General features: G+C 51.3%; 5 protein-coding genes across 5 annotated transcripts; all 5 read right to left on the reverse strand.

Moving 5' to 3' along the window:
• Positions 1–2: 2 nt before the first annotated feature.
• Positions 3–3,224, reverse strand: J7337_009249 (uncharacterized protein; the record flags this gene model as incomplete). The annotated part of the gene is made up of 3 exons (XM_044826850.1): positions 3–2,306; positions 2,482–2,611; positions 2,656–3,224. The coding sequence occupies 3 exons, from the start codon at positions 3,222–3,224 to the stop codon at positions 3–5; spliced, it is 3,003 nt and encodes a 1,000-aa protein (XP_044677444.1).
• A 2,562-nt stretch (positions 3,225–5,786) lies between these two features.
• J7337_009250 (uncharacterized protein) lies at positions 5,787–6,383 on the reverse strand (the record flags this gene model as incomplete). The annotated part of the gene is made up of 1 exon (XM_044826851.1): positions 5,787–6,383. The coding sequence occupies one exon, from the start codon at positions 6,381–6,383 to the stop codon at positions 5,787–5,789; it is 597 nt and encodes a 198-aa protein (XP_044677445.1).
• A 1,248-nt stretch (positions 6,384–7,631) lies between these two features.
• Positions 7,632–9,209, reverse strand: J7337_009251 (uncharacterized protein; the record flags this gene model as incomplete). The annotated part of the gene is made up of 2 exons (XM_044826852.1): positions 7,632–8,212; positions 8,294–9,209. The coding sequence occupies 2 exons, from the start codon at positions 9,207–9,209 to the stop codon at positions 7,632–7,634; spliced, it is 1,497 nt and encodes a 498-aa protein (XP_044677446.1).
• Positions 9,210–9,671: 462 nt separating this feature from the next.
• Positions 9,672–11,800, reverse strand: J7337_009252 (uncharacterized protein; the record flags this gene model as incomplete). The annotated part of the gene is made up of 3 exons (XM_044826853.1): positions 9,672–11,069; positions 11,122–11,412; positions 11,465–11,800. 3 exons carry the CDS (start codon positions 11,798–11,800, stop codon positions 9,672–9,674), a joined length of 2,025 nt encoding a protein of 674 aa, XP_044677447.1.
• Positions 11,801–12,639: 839 nt separating this feature from the next.
• On the reverse strand, positions 12,640–13,479 carry J7337_009253 (uncharacterized protein; the record flags this gene model as incomplete). Its single annotated transcript, XM_044826854.1, has 2 exons — positions 12,640–13,257; positions 13,306–13,479. 2 exons carry the CDS (start codon positions 13,477–13,479, stop codon positions 12,640–12,642), a joined length of 792 nt encoding a protein of 263 aa, XP_044677448.1.
• Between the last annotated feature and the right edge of the window lie 125 nt (positions 13,480–13,604).

A 13,604-nucleotide genomic window follows, 5' to 3' on the forward strand; every position in this document is an offset into this window, starting at 1 on the left:
CATCACTTCTTCCTCTCCATACCCTCCCAATACCCATCGTGATCAATCCCACGTTTCCCCTCAAGCTGAACGACTCGTCGGCTGCGGCGAAGAGTTTTGAGTACATCGTCAAACATTCGGACATTAAACCTCTGTCCGGAATCCGAGCCGATAAAGTCGGTGGAAGTTTCTTTCGCTTTAAAGTCAAGCACCCCCATGTCGCCAAAGATGAGCAGGCTCGACCGCTGTCGGGTCAAAGCAACGTTGAGACTCCGGGGATTGCCCACAAACAATGGGCCGCTTTTCCGGGTCACGCATAGAGCAAGGACCACGATCTGGGCCTCACGGCCTTGGAACGTGTCGAAAGTCGAGCAAGCAACGCCTTGTAGCTCAGGTCCCTTCTTGAATCGTTTCCCGATACTTCGAAAGTTTGCCCGGTACGGTGTGAGGACGGCGATATCGGCTGGAGATAGCTTCAGCTCCCGGATCATGTCGACAAGAAGGTCTGCGATGAGGTCCGCCTGTCGGGGATTGAGGCGGGACTCATTGTCGGGATATTTCCGGATTGGGCAGTTCCGACAATCAAAGAAGACGGGCGCAAGGGTGTTGGCGGCAGGGGCGGGGATCTTGTACTTCTGCTCAAGGTACTCCTCCACATCAACACCAATGGGGAAGTTTGTGATGCGACACATGGGGCTGTACTTGAAATGCGGTTTGAGACTGGTGTACACGGTGTCCAATGAAAGGTCGAAGAGATCTTTCGCCATGCGATGCTGGGTGTAGAGATGAAAGACTGGCCAGCCGAGGTGGATGAACCACGAAAGCCAGGAGACTTGTCCGAATCCCGCGAATCGATTGGTGGGCCAGCCCCGAATCGCGTGGTGGTCACTCCAAGTTTCCCACGAACGCTTTTTACGGCGGATTTGCAGCAACTCGAACGCGGTAGACAGCACTGGGGCGAGTTGCATGGGGTCGCCGATGGCAATCATGGGTCGAGGCGTATTGCCATACACCAGTAGGCCGTCTGAACAAAAGAGCGTGGCTGCTTCATCAAAAACAACAGCCTTGGCTTGATCGTTGAAAGTCCTGTATATCCAGCAGGTGGATGCCACAGGCGTAGTTGCGACAACATTGGCACATCCGAGAACAAGTTGCATGAGCTGGCGAACAAGTTTCGCATGGTTGTCTTGCTTCTCTTTGGACTGGTACTGAGCAACGGAGGTAACTCCCTGAGCAATCTTTACCAAGGAGCGGAACTTGGAAAGGCTCGCATCAGATGCGGAATCGGAGGTGAGTGCGCTGAGTCTCTCGTGAAGGTCCAACAGTTCGGCGTTGTCGTTCAGGGTCAGAGGGGGTACGGCGGCTGAACCCAAAACCCGCAAGGTCCACCAGCAAAGCGAGTACTCAAACTTCCACGGCGACGGGTTCCAGATACCGTGTTCCGGGAGAGGCTTCCCGAACAAGACTTTGTTGCAATTCTCGGTCTCTGTATTGAGGCTATACCCACGAACCAACATCAGATGGTTGACGTCGACACCGCGGTCGATGAGATTGGTGGTCGTCTTGGTGGCGATATCATGAATCCGTTCAAGGATGTTGTCCGTGGCGCCGTTGGAAGCCGCACTGACATAGACTTGGCGAAGGGAGTGATTGTGACACATGAGAACCACGATGGCTGAAGCGAGATGAGATTTTCCGGTACCGGGAGGACCTGAGACTAACCCGAGGCCAAGATGAAGTTTGCCAAAGTACTTCTGAACTCGTTCTCTATCATCTTCAAAGACGTTCTCGAGGCATGCGTCGCGAATATTCGGGGGCACATCGCGGAGGAGATCAAACTGAGGTAGGTTGGTCTTCACTCCATCCTTCTCAAGCTCCCAAAGGCCTTTCCCGATCAAGACTTCGTTGAATACAAGTCTCTTGAGAATAGCGAGAGGATCATTCTTCATGACAGTGGGGAAGACAGGTCCGTTGCTGAGACTGAAGATGCCGTTGACGCGCTGGGTGTCGCCATGAAGGCCAGACTCCAAGCGAAGCTGTAGATTTTCTCGTCGAGATTCTTTCGCTGTCTCATAGTCGTCATACGCGATGGGTATAAAGTCGTGACCCGGGCCTGCGGATGGCCGAGTGAGACCAAGGGCGATACGATTTCGAATCTCAACGCCATTTAATTCATCACAGGTCGCGAAAGTCAAAGGAACCGCTTCCCAAACGACTAACCCATTCTTGCGCTTCTTCTCGTCGCGCTCCTTCAAGGTGAACCTGACCCTGACCTTGTTCAGATCTCCCCGAAGAGCGCGATGGGCGGCGCGCCAATGCTCAGGCTCCTGGTCATGTTAGCTGAGTCTTTTTGGGGATCGGATTACTCACAAATATGCCCTTTGGTTCCAAGAGACACACAAAATTGACGGTGTCTTTGATTGGATCTGCGCCGACCTTCTAGATCAGCGCAGGAGGTTCAAACTCCTCAATCTCTTTGAGTTTGTTGTCAAAGTCCCAAACATCCTGAACATGAGTCTGCGTAAGGGCAGTGTCGCGCTCATTCTCATTCTTGAAGTGCACGGTTGGGGGAAAGGCCTTGCCTCTATTGGCAGGGATCTGTTTGATGTATCGGTCCATGTCCCACCAGTGCCTGTGAATGTTAGATTGGCCTTGGGGGAGGGTTGAGATACTCACTGCTCGCCATATCCATAGTCGCGGGGGATGAGTTGGGAATTGATGGTGCTGGCGGCGCGCGTGATCTCAACGCTGGTGGCTTCAATGAGGAGGGTGAAAGTTTGTCTCTGGAGAATATCTGGTAAAGAGGTGACTCCGGCGATCGGAGCGTGTTTGTTGACCCAGTTGTCGACAGCCTCGTTTGCTCCATGAAATGGGAGGCCAAAGCCAGTGACTGTGGTGCTTGCTTTGCAGTTTATGTCGATGATCTTGTATCCGCTTGCGTCCTCAGGGAGGTGGTTGCTGAGGGCGGACTTTTCGTCGGATGTGAGGTCGTGGAAAGTGAGGGTGAAACCACGCGGTGGGAACTCGATTGTGATGTGATACAACACCGACTCAGTCATGGTGAGATCCGCGCTGTACCAGCTGAAGGTTTCGCGGTTTGGGTCTCGGAGGAAAGACAAGCGCAGTCCTTTGTTGTTGAGATTAATGACAAAGTCGGGAGATGCCGAGATAAGTCTCAAGGTAGCCTCATCCGCATCCCGAATGATGAGATCGCACGAGAGCTGTTTGCGATGAGGCGTTGCCATGATGATTTGGGTGCGTTTGAGGTGGTAGCAGGTGTTTGGAGGTGAGATGTTGAAGCTGAAAACCCACGAGAGAAGAGATGTTTTGAAGGAGGCTGCAGGTCGCCTCGAGGAAGCGGGGCGGGTGTGGTTGCACGAAGGGTGGCCCCCGAGAGAGAGCTCAAAGAAGAGTCAATCACAAGCGAGTGAGAAAGACAACACTCGGGCACTGGGAGGGGGTTGGAAAGGTACGTACCTGGTGCGAGGGTCAAAGGAAAAAGCTCCAAGAGGCGCTGAGTCCACTAACAATCGCTATAGTCCACTGAAGGTCACCAAAACTGATCGCTCCAGTCAACCCAGCCCCGACTTGAGGTGTGAGTGGAGCAAGGTACATACCTGAGAGTCGAAAAGTCCCTGTCCCTCCGGGGGCTCCTAGCGGAGGGCTCTTCCTCGCTGCGCTCGTGATGGAGGGGCGGCATTTGATTTGATTGGGCACTCAAATGGGATTCGGTGCTTATGTGCACGGTGAAACACTGGCCTGTCTTTTGTCTCCATTTTAGGTCTACTGCTTAGAGGGGTTGTACGACATCCCACCATTGATTCTCAAGGCTGACGCGAACCTGACCTCAACTTTCCTTCGACCCATCACCTCTCGCCAACAACAGCGCTGGTCATTTCATCTCCGCCATCATTCCTCTCGGGCCGACTCCGTCACATCTGCAACCGTGACGCTCTTTGCCTCTTCTCCTCCGCCTCACAAGCTGGCCACAGCACTTCGCCGGCGCCTTGTATGGTGACACAGAGAGAAGAGAGTTGTGCGCTTACCTGGCGACCCTCACCGTTCAGTACATGGTGGACTCCCTCTACACCGGAGCCCTGAGATGTAAGAGCTGTACGTGGAGGTTGTCTTACTTGGCAGGTCTTACTGACGATTCGAGCAGGAAGCAACACTGCAGATCACCAAAGTCAATGAGTTCGATGACCGCACCGCTCGATCTAAGGTCGCCTTCCTCCACAGCGAAGACTCCAGACTCGCAGTGAACGCCCCTTTATCGATATCAAGTGAATCTCTTGGTTGACTGAGGCATCGCTGCATGTTTTTCAGTGCCGTCGCCCCTACTCCTCCACAGCCACCCGCAGCACCGACCCTACATCAAACACGAGAAGAGATACGAAAGATGAAGTGGAACGATACGGCATACCTGTCATTGATAGCAAGAGGATCGAGAAGCTCACTGAGGGACGCCGCACCCTGTGGCCACTTTGCTGCTGCCGCTACCGCTACCATTGCCACTGTCTCCATCGATCCCGCTTCTGCTTCTTCTCGTGCCCCTCTCCCTCCCTCTTTTCTTCCATCACCGCCTCAGCCACCCGAGACGCTACATCATCTCAACCCACAAAGACAGAACGACGTACAGACAAACATATAACATCAGGCTTTTGGCATCATCACAAATCTGGTCCTGACTCTTCATGCACGACAACAGGGCCAGCAGCGACTTCTCCGGGCGATGAGCAGCGTTCTCACGCGCCTGTCAAATTCGATGCCTCGGTGATTGGTGACTACTACAAAATGACTTGCTCATGGAAGAATTGACCCCGAAATGATTGTTCTGGTGACAATTGAGAGGTGCAACGATACATCGGGTTCAGAGGGAGAGAGTCGTGTGACTTTGGCCGGCATCAGTTACCTCCGCCTTCACTGCATCAGTTCTACCGCGAAACTGCAGAGACTTCATCGCACATTTCTGCCCCTCATCACATCTCCGACCCTCATGATATTGGCCGAGTCCCGCATGATCAAGAGAGACCGTTATGTCAAGCCCGGAGAGCCCGAGTCGTCCCCTGTTTACATATGTTGGCGAGTCTCGTGATAAAAAAGACAACTTTCTCGGAAGGACAAGTATTTTTGCTGCTCCGAAGAGGCCAGGCGTGGAGATGAGGTTACAGCCGACCTCAGTAGTCAAGAGACGTCAAGGCCCTGTTACGGAACTCGGTCCTCAATGTGCGAGGCGCGTGGTGCGAGCATTGGACGGAGCAATACGATTCGGGACATAAACACCCCGCCCTGCTTCCTGTGTTTCTTTTCTCTTCGACCATCATCATCGCAATCGCGCCCACAAACACCTTTCATGTCTCCCACTTAAGATCAACAAATGTCTGAAGCACATCTCTCCCTTATATCAATCTCCATCATTTCCACCATATCTTTCAATCAGACCAATACCCCTCTCCTCCATGGTCAATGCCGTGTTATAACTGCTAAAACTGCTCTCCTCTACCCTATCGCGATGCGCAGTATGGAAGACTGGTACCGAGAGTGTCTTTATCCATCTCGCGGTTCATGAGCCAAGTCGAATCCTTGTCAATAAGCGACATCTACCGCACTGTAACAATGAGGCCAAGAGTTACCAAGTATAACTTATCCCTATATTCCAAGCAATTTACCATAACTTTACAAGATACTACAACTGATAGATCTGTTAGCCTGAGCAGTCAATCAGTCAATCAATCAAGGATTCAAGCAATAAATCATTTAATCTAAAGTTCGATTTCCACATACACTGTAAGAGCGATACTATCTAATTATGGCAAGTAGTCTCGCCAGCCTGGTTCATTGGGTATGTTGTGATTTCGCTCAGTCATCGACCCATTGATTGAGGGTATGTTTGTGATAGTGAATCGTGATTGAACACTGGGAAACTGGAATCCCTCAGGCTTTCTCGCCAGGTAACTCGACAGCGACTCAGGCTGTTGAGAGGATTCATCATCAGAGGAGACAGCAGAATGAGAGGCCTCAACTGGGGTTGGTGAGCGCTCAGCTGTTTGAGCGGGGGGCGCCTGAGACGACTGTCTGAGTCTCTCGTTCTCTTCCTGGAGGGTCTTGGTGAGGTCGGTCTGGCCAGATTGTACAGTCTGAAGGGCATTGGCAAGCTCAGACTTCTTAGCCGACACGGCTGGGGACTCGAAACGCCTGCTTTCGACACCGCTGGCGACACCGCTGGCCTCATAAACGCCACGCATGCCGCTCCCAACGATGGACGTTATATCGGCAAGTTTCTTGGCGTCGTCTCTCGCCTTGATCTCAAGGGCCGCATAGCGGGCTTTTGTCTCTCGTAGTTCTGCTTCAAGCTCCTGGATGCGGTCGAGGAGGGCGCGTTCCTTGACTTCACGAGAAGTCATTGTGAGTGGCTTCTTATAATATTAGCGGCGAACTTTATAATATTCAAGTGAACTTACAGTTTTGCTTGGTCTTGGGAGAGAGTTGAATATATTGAGAGTTGTGAAAGGTTGACAGTGGAGGAGAATTACGACAAGGCGGGGTCGACCTCGTTGTACTTAGGCGTTTAAACCACTAAACCCACTGTAACATTTAGACCTCATTTCAGTAGAAAACGCTTGGGCCACATAGGTAATGTGTGGTCTCATTTCGGTCAAGTTAATTCTTCACCTCCCTCAAAACAACATACTCATACAAGTAAGCAATGCAGGGCATTTTACACGATCTTGACACATCTTACTGACGCCCTAAGCTATTAACAGCGCGACTTCTCATACTTTGAACGATGAGTCCCCACTACCCCAGATCGATCGATCAACAGACCCACAATTTGTTTTGGCGCGCCACGTTTCCACGCGTCGCAGTCTTGATGAAGGAAGGTACAGCACTCTCGAACGCTTCAGTAATGCTCGCCAGCTTTGTCCTTTCGTGATCGACCAACAACATAGGGCGAATGTGATATTGAATGGTGGAGAGGCCTATTTGCGAAGCAGTTAATTTCAAACAAATTAGAGGGAAGTTAGGGAGGAGGTGGAGAGAGGAGTGGCAGACATGTAGAATGACAATTCTGTGTAAATTCTGTCCTTTGCTCAATTACCCGTCAATTTTTTATCCCTGTCTATCCTCTTTTAGTTTATCGAGTGGAGAAACTCGCAGCAGACTTGGTCGCTGATATGCAAGGGAGATTTGACTGAGTAGAAGCTCAAATACGAGGAGAAACTTGGCAGTGGTGAGCCCCTCAGCAGTCAAGTCACTGCTTCTGCATGTCGGTTTATCTACACAAGAACTAACCATGCTCATTCTGTGCATTATCTGCCGGTGTCGTATTGGTGCTGATGTCTGGGCGGGCCAGACTTACATGGCACGTTTTTGAGGAGGAGAGAACACGGAAAAGGGGCTGGGATATTTTGCTATTGTGATTGGTTCATTGCATCAAGACTGTCTATCATCCTACATTCCGCAGCATTATAACGGGTCTGCCTCTTTCTCCATCGGTTGTCTAATCCCTCCATGAGATCACAGATCCGCCAGGCGACAGGACCCTCTTGCTACAGAGCCTTCCCAGTTTCTACCGTTGAATCCGCTGTTTGCCATTGTGAAAGTTCCACGACCAGGAGTTATTCCTTGCAGCAACCAGACTTCTCATGCATCTATCTGTTCCAGAGTTCCGCCTCGAGTTTGGCGAGACGCTCTGAGAATTTGCGAGCCTCAGTCTCCGCCCTGGCTTCCAGGTCGTTGATTGCGCGGTGTCGCCCAGCAATCTCTTCGTCGAGCCTTTGGCGTAGGTGAGCATTCTCTTGACGTAGCTGGCTGATTTCGTCTGTAGCGATTCCCTGACCAGACGTGAATGCGGCTGGGGTCTGAAGAGGGTGTCCATGAGACCGACTGGTAGCATCATTGCCTGTGGGAGGGAAGTCGTCATTAGCCGAAACGGACTCATCTGTGACCACACTGCGATCAATGTCGCTTGACGGACCAGGGTCGCTGGGCTCATGAGGCACTGGGGCAAGGGTGGAGTCGGTGGTCTGGCGGTGTCTCATAGATCGCTCATCAGAGGCAATTTCTGGATCCTGGGATCTGCCAGCTCCTCCGCCGAGGCCTGGACGGGAAGGATGACGGCTCATGAGCGAATAAGGGGCATAACGAGAGCCCTGGTGGTTCCGAGGTCGGCGAGCTACACGCCCAGGATTCGGCACGGATGACCCGGGTTGACTGGCTGCTTCCTGTGTCTCTGAGAACTAGTCAGGAGAAAGAATCACAGTGCCAGAGTTCTCGGGTCTGGCAGCAATCCTGAGTACCTGCTTGCACGCACGTGCGTCGAACTCCCGGAGCCTCTCCCTGAGGAGCACATCAGGCGTATCCCTGGCTGCCCTGAAAGCATCGTATACAGCCCTCACGGGGTAGCCGATTTTGGGCTCAGTCGGAGCCAAGCTGTCGATTGCCATCTTCATGACCTCCAAGTCGCTTCCATTGAAGGGGACGACGCCGTTTGCCAGCTGTGCCCGCTCATTGGCCGATGGGATCTCGCTCACAGTGGCCAGCTCACCGATGCGACAGAGCAGGTTAGAAAAGACGCTAGGCGTCTCGCCACTGGCAACGACAACGTTTCTTGCATCGACGTGGAGCTTATGTACAGTATGGGGCAGCTGAGGGCCCTCCACTGCCATCAGATTGCCGTTGAGGATTTGCAAAGCCGGACAGCAATCTTCGTCGAAGAATGTCCAGTCAAAGTTTTGGAGCGCGCCGACGCGATATGTTGCAGCGTAATGGAGAGTGTCAATGAAACGGCGGTAGTTTTGCTCCCAGATTGGATGAATGACCAGCTGTGTCAGATCCAGACAAGCAGTAAGTGTGAAGAGATGGTTTGTTTTGAGTGACAGGTTGCGCTTGGGAACGAACTGCAGGCGATTCAGAGGCGACAGCATGATTGGGGGGGCTTGCTGAAGGAAACGTAGACAGAACCTCCAGAGCTCTCGATAGTTGAAGTCGTTTTTACCCCTCGTACCGATCACTTCAGAGGACTTCTTTCGAAGCGAGGTTTGCCACTGTGCTTGCATCTGGTCCTCGGACTGCTGGTCCCATCTGCCCCGAATGACAGGTTCTGCGTCCCCAATGATACCTTCGACGGTATCGAGCGTTATCTTCTCATTTTGTTCGTATAGGAAACCCACCCGGGCCCAAAGCTCTCCACTAAAGTTGGCCCTTGCGGGCGTGTCGTCGGTTTCCATGTGACTAGGAGTCTGAAGACGTTCTTTAAGTGTTAGTCTCTTAGGGTCAGTGGTGGCGTGGGTGCTGTTACATACTAGAATGTGATTGTGGCAGTTTGGGAAGAGGAAGAAATTGAGACGAGGAAAAAATTGAGACTGGAAGAATCATGGCAAAAGATTATCTCAGGTGGTCCAAGCTCAGCCTGCTTGGTCCGTGATTCCATGTTCACATGTTAGTTGAACAGTCTTTCACGAACGTCACAAAGTATCTTTGTGGAATATTATTATTAGAAAATTACAGACACCATGATGCCTATTCACACCCGAACTATATACTTATACAACAACTGAGGTAGCACACGATTCCTCAAAACGGCTCAAAGATACCTTTACCAAGCAAGACGAATGGAGCAGATCAACCAGATGCGGAGGCAGCCGACTGACATCGAAACTGTCGGAAAGGCCTGCTGATGAAGAGAACTCTCAAGACATGCGTCTCCGGGCAACATCTGTATCCAGAGTGTCATCAGACCTAATAGTCTCTTGCTGAAGTTCAGTGTTCAGTTTGTTCTTTGTATTGCGGACCTTGATCTTGTGGTTCTCAACGTCACAATCCTCAGCCACCAGTTCATAAACAAACACTGGCTTCGTCCCACCAGGCCGGTAAACGCGCCCCAGTGTTTGAACCTCCCAGGAAACCTTCCACCATGGCCCGCACTGAATGAGGACGTTGAAGCATTCAAGATTGAGGCCTTGCCCTCCAGTGCCCCTGCTGGCAAGCATCATCTGTGGAGGCGTAGTTTCAAAGGCCCTCTTGATCACCAGATGCCGCTCAATCGCGCTGAGCCGCCCATTGTACTCTGTGTGTGGAACCGGCTCATATGCCTTTTTGAGGGCGATTGATAGGATATCTAGAAAGTAGACACTTTCATCTACAATCAGAAATGAATGATCAGGGAATCTATCCTGATGTCGGTAAATGATGTCAAGGATCATTTCCACGCGGTGAGAGAGCCAATTCTCATCTGCCTCCAGTCGCTCTCGCCACTTGACCAACTGGTCTGCCGCAGCCTCATCACCTTGCTCAATCACATCGAGTGCCTGATTTTGACGCATCGCTAGCTCAAAGGCGTGCTTCTCGAGCTTGAGTTCGACCAACATTGGATGATAGGAGTACTGGTGGGCTGCTACAAGGTGTTTCAATCCAGCGGTTTTAGAGTCAGGCCTCCAGAACTTCTTGAACAACTGGAACGATTGGTTGGAGAGTCTTCGATCCTCGGGTGCGAGAGGAAACTTGATGACCTGCCGATTCTCGAGGGGAGGATATAAGTCGATGATTGCTGATCGTGGTCGCTGCAGGCTACAGGCATCTAGAAGCTGAATATAACGCTGCTTGTGGAGCCCTTCTGGTTCCGTAGCGCCCGAGTCCAAGGTCCGTCGAAATGCTGCGTTGAATAGAAGAAAGCTCGTGATAGGGTGTCCTTTGAGCATGCTGATCAGAGCATAGAGGTCTGTCCAGGTATTATCCAGTGGGGTCGCTGTCATCATGAGACAGGCATTGAACTGTTCTCTTAGGGCAGACACAGCGTAATATATGCAGCTTTGGTGGTTCTTGATAGCATGCGCCTCATCAAGGATAAGCCATTCCCCCATTGTCTTTCTAGGTTCCTGTTCGTGGATTCCAGAGAGTAGAACGAGCATTGGTCGCTTGGGGGGCTGTGTGATGATACCCTTCTTATAGTCGTCGATGCCGCTGAGGAACTTGCGGGTTCGGATAACTTCTGCAGAAACATAGGTATATGTTGTGACCACAACCTTGTACTTCCATAGATCCGTTGGACACAAAGCGTCCCCGACAAGACAAACTGCCGGCATCTGATCCTGTATTATTGTCAGCATTGCACGTAGAGGACATCAACATTGAAACACATACTTGTTCAAAAAACCTATCGATCTCGGCCATCCATTGACGACAGCAGGACAACGGAGCGATAATGACACAGTGACCCTTTGCGCTTCTACTCTTCGCTATTGAGACGGAGATTGTGGTAAGAGCAGATAGAGTCTTACCGAAGCCAGGGGGATCAGCCAGAATCATACCCTGGAAACGAGAATCCTTCTGCCACAACGCGGCTGCGACGGCACGGCTTTGTCGGTCGAAAAGTCGGACAGTGTCTTTCAATCCTGGGATGGGGCCAGGGTTGGGTGCACGGTACTTTGCAACCTATAAAAAGTAACATCAGCAGTTGGCAACTTGATTTGATCGGGGGACTCACAATGTCATCATGAATTTCGTCAAAGAAACGGATGAATTCTTGCTCGTTGTAGCCCGAAGTGACAGCCAGCGCATCAGTCCACCCGTCCTCGAGACCACCGTCATCTTGATCCTCATCTTCGTGTGTATCAGAGTCGCTGATGCCTTGCTCGTAGTCCTCATCGTTCTCAAAACTGGGAGTCTCTCTCTGCATCACAAACCCATCGCCCGGTCGGAGCCCACCGATCCAGTTTTGTGAAGTCAGCGCCGGAGATTGGGGCTCAAGCTGCTCGAGGCGTTTAGCAATCGCAGCAATCTCGGCCGCAGCCTCAAGAATAGGGTCTTGCGGCTCATTCATGATGTCGCCAGATACCGACAATGTCAGATCTCCGCTTCTCGTGATCGTTTGTGAGCTTTGGACCTTGATGCCGTACTGCCTCGGAATGGGTTAGCGACAGCGCGTAGAAAGCGAAGAATTCACTGAAAAAGAGTGAACACAATGGAGAATGAGTGATATATCGAAAGCCCTCTCATGTAACAGAGAAGAAGAATGTGAGATTGAACTGGGCAGCAGTAGAAAGTAAGGGGAACAGCATTGCTGCTGACTTGGGTTATGAATCGGTGGGAAACATACTTGACAGTGACAAAGAGTGATATGAGGCAAGAGCTCTTGGTCTTCTGATTCTTGAAATGCAAAGCTCGTGTCAAATGAGGCTATTGCGGACGCGTGCGCTTTGTGGGAAGTTGGATCTCATACCTCGTGAGGCATGCTGAGTTTGGAGAGAGAAAGGTGAGGCTAAATTCGGGACCAGTGGAGGACCATTATCGAGGATCAATACAGTGGGGCTTCGGTAGTGTCTGAGCCATGATGGAGAAAATCCTCATGTCAAAGAATCAAGGATCTCATTTATGAAGAGGAATTGAGCTGTCTATAAAAACAAACAGCTTAATTGCCACTTGTCGGATACCACGGGGGTGATCTACGTTTGCTCACGGCCGACCTCAGGGAAATAAAGAAAGGTACCAACGGGATTCTTTCAGTTCTACTTTACAGTGTCTACAAACCACATACAAATCCAGCTGCACCATGCCATTCATGCTCAACTCTAGCTCAATGGCACCTCCGTCTACCGTTTCATCATACTGTCAAATACCATTACCACTGAGATACCACCCCCTGATTGATTCCGCCGTCGCTCACAAATTACCGGATTCGATGGAATGCAGTATTTTGTCAATGAGCGCAATGATGTCCTCGTTCGACTGGGCCGCGGCACGTGCAGTAATACCATACTGAACAGCGTGAAGAGAAGCCACCTGTTCAAACAAGGATGTAGCATAGGGGACATCGGTCGCATTTCCTAGCTTCTTCATGAGAGCATTCATGCTGGTGTGCTTGAGAAGTGCTCCATGCTGACCCGCAACAGATTCGACAGACCTGTTTGCGTGGGTGACTGAAGCCTGTAGGTATGACTTTAGGGATAAGAGGGTCGTGGCGAAGTTTTGGGGGGTGACTGGCTGGGATACTGTCGGCCTGTTGTTGATCGCTTGCTGCAGCGGATTGCGAGGACAGTTGTTACTGTACCGCTCACAGAAAGGCAGAATCGCCTTGACTTCCCGCAAGACAACATCCTCATGCGCATCAGTCGGAATGAGGTCAAGGCAAGATTCAAGAAAGAATAGGAGAGCGTTGCGGGGTAGGATATCCCCCAGGTGGTGCTCGCCTTCGAGTTCAGTGTCGACGTCAGTACGAAGGGCCTTGTGGACGGTCATGATAAATTCAGGGTCGATGCCGCGGAGTTTCGAATTCAATCGCTGACACCTTTGTTAGCCCGATGCATGTATGAAACGAAAAACACTTACTGCCACTTCTTCGTGTAGCTCATCAGACTGGGCTCGGGTGAGGTCACAGCTAAAGTCGAAGAATGCACTCTCACCATCAGTGCGTGTCTGTCGTCCGTATTTCAGATCCACCCTGCTGTCCTCCACAGTGGCCAAGAGCATATCGATCAAAGACTTGTCTTTCGCCCCCGACATAATGAACGTATGCCATGTGAGCACAAGCTTGCTCGCAAGGTGCTCTGGCTGAGTTACCACGAGTGGGTGAGCGGTGGAAATATTCTCCACGAGGCCGGGAACAAGGGAGGCCGTTATGCGAGTCT

The sequence above is a fragment of the Fusarium musae genome, chromosome 7 (genome assembly GCF_019915245.1).
Source record: "Fusarium musae strain F31 chromosome 7, whole genome shotgun sequence".
Lineage (NCBI taxonomy): Eukaryota > Fungi > Ascomycota > Sordariomycetes > Hypocreales > Nectriaceae > Fusarium > Fusarium musae.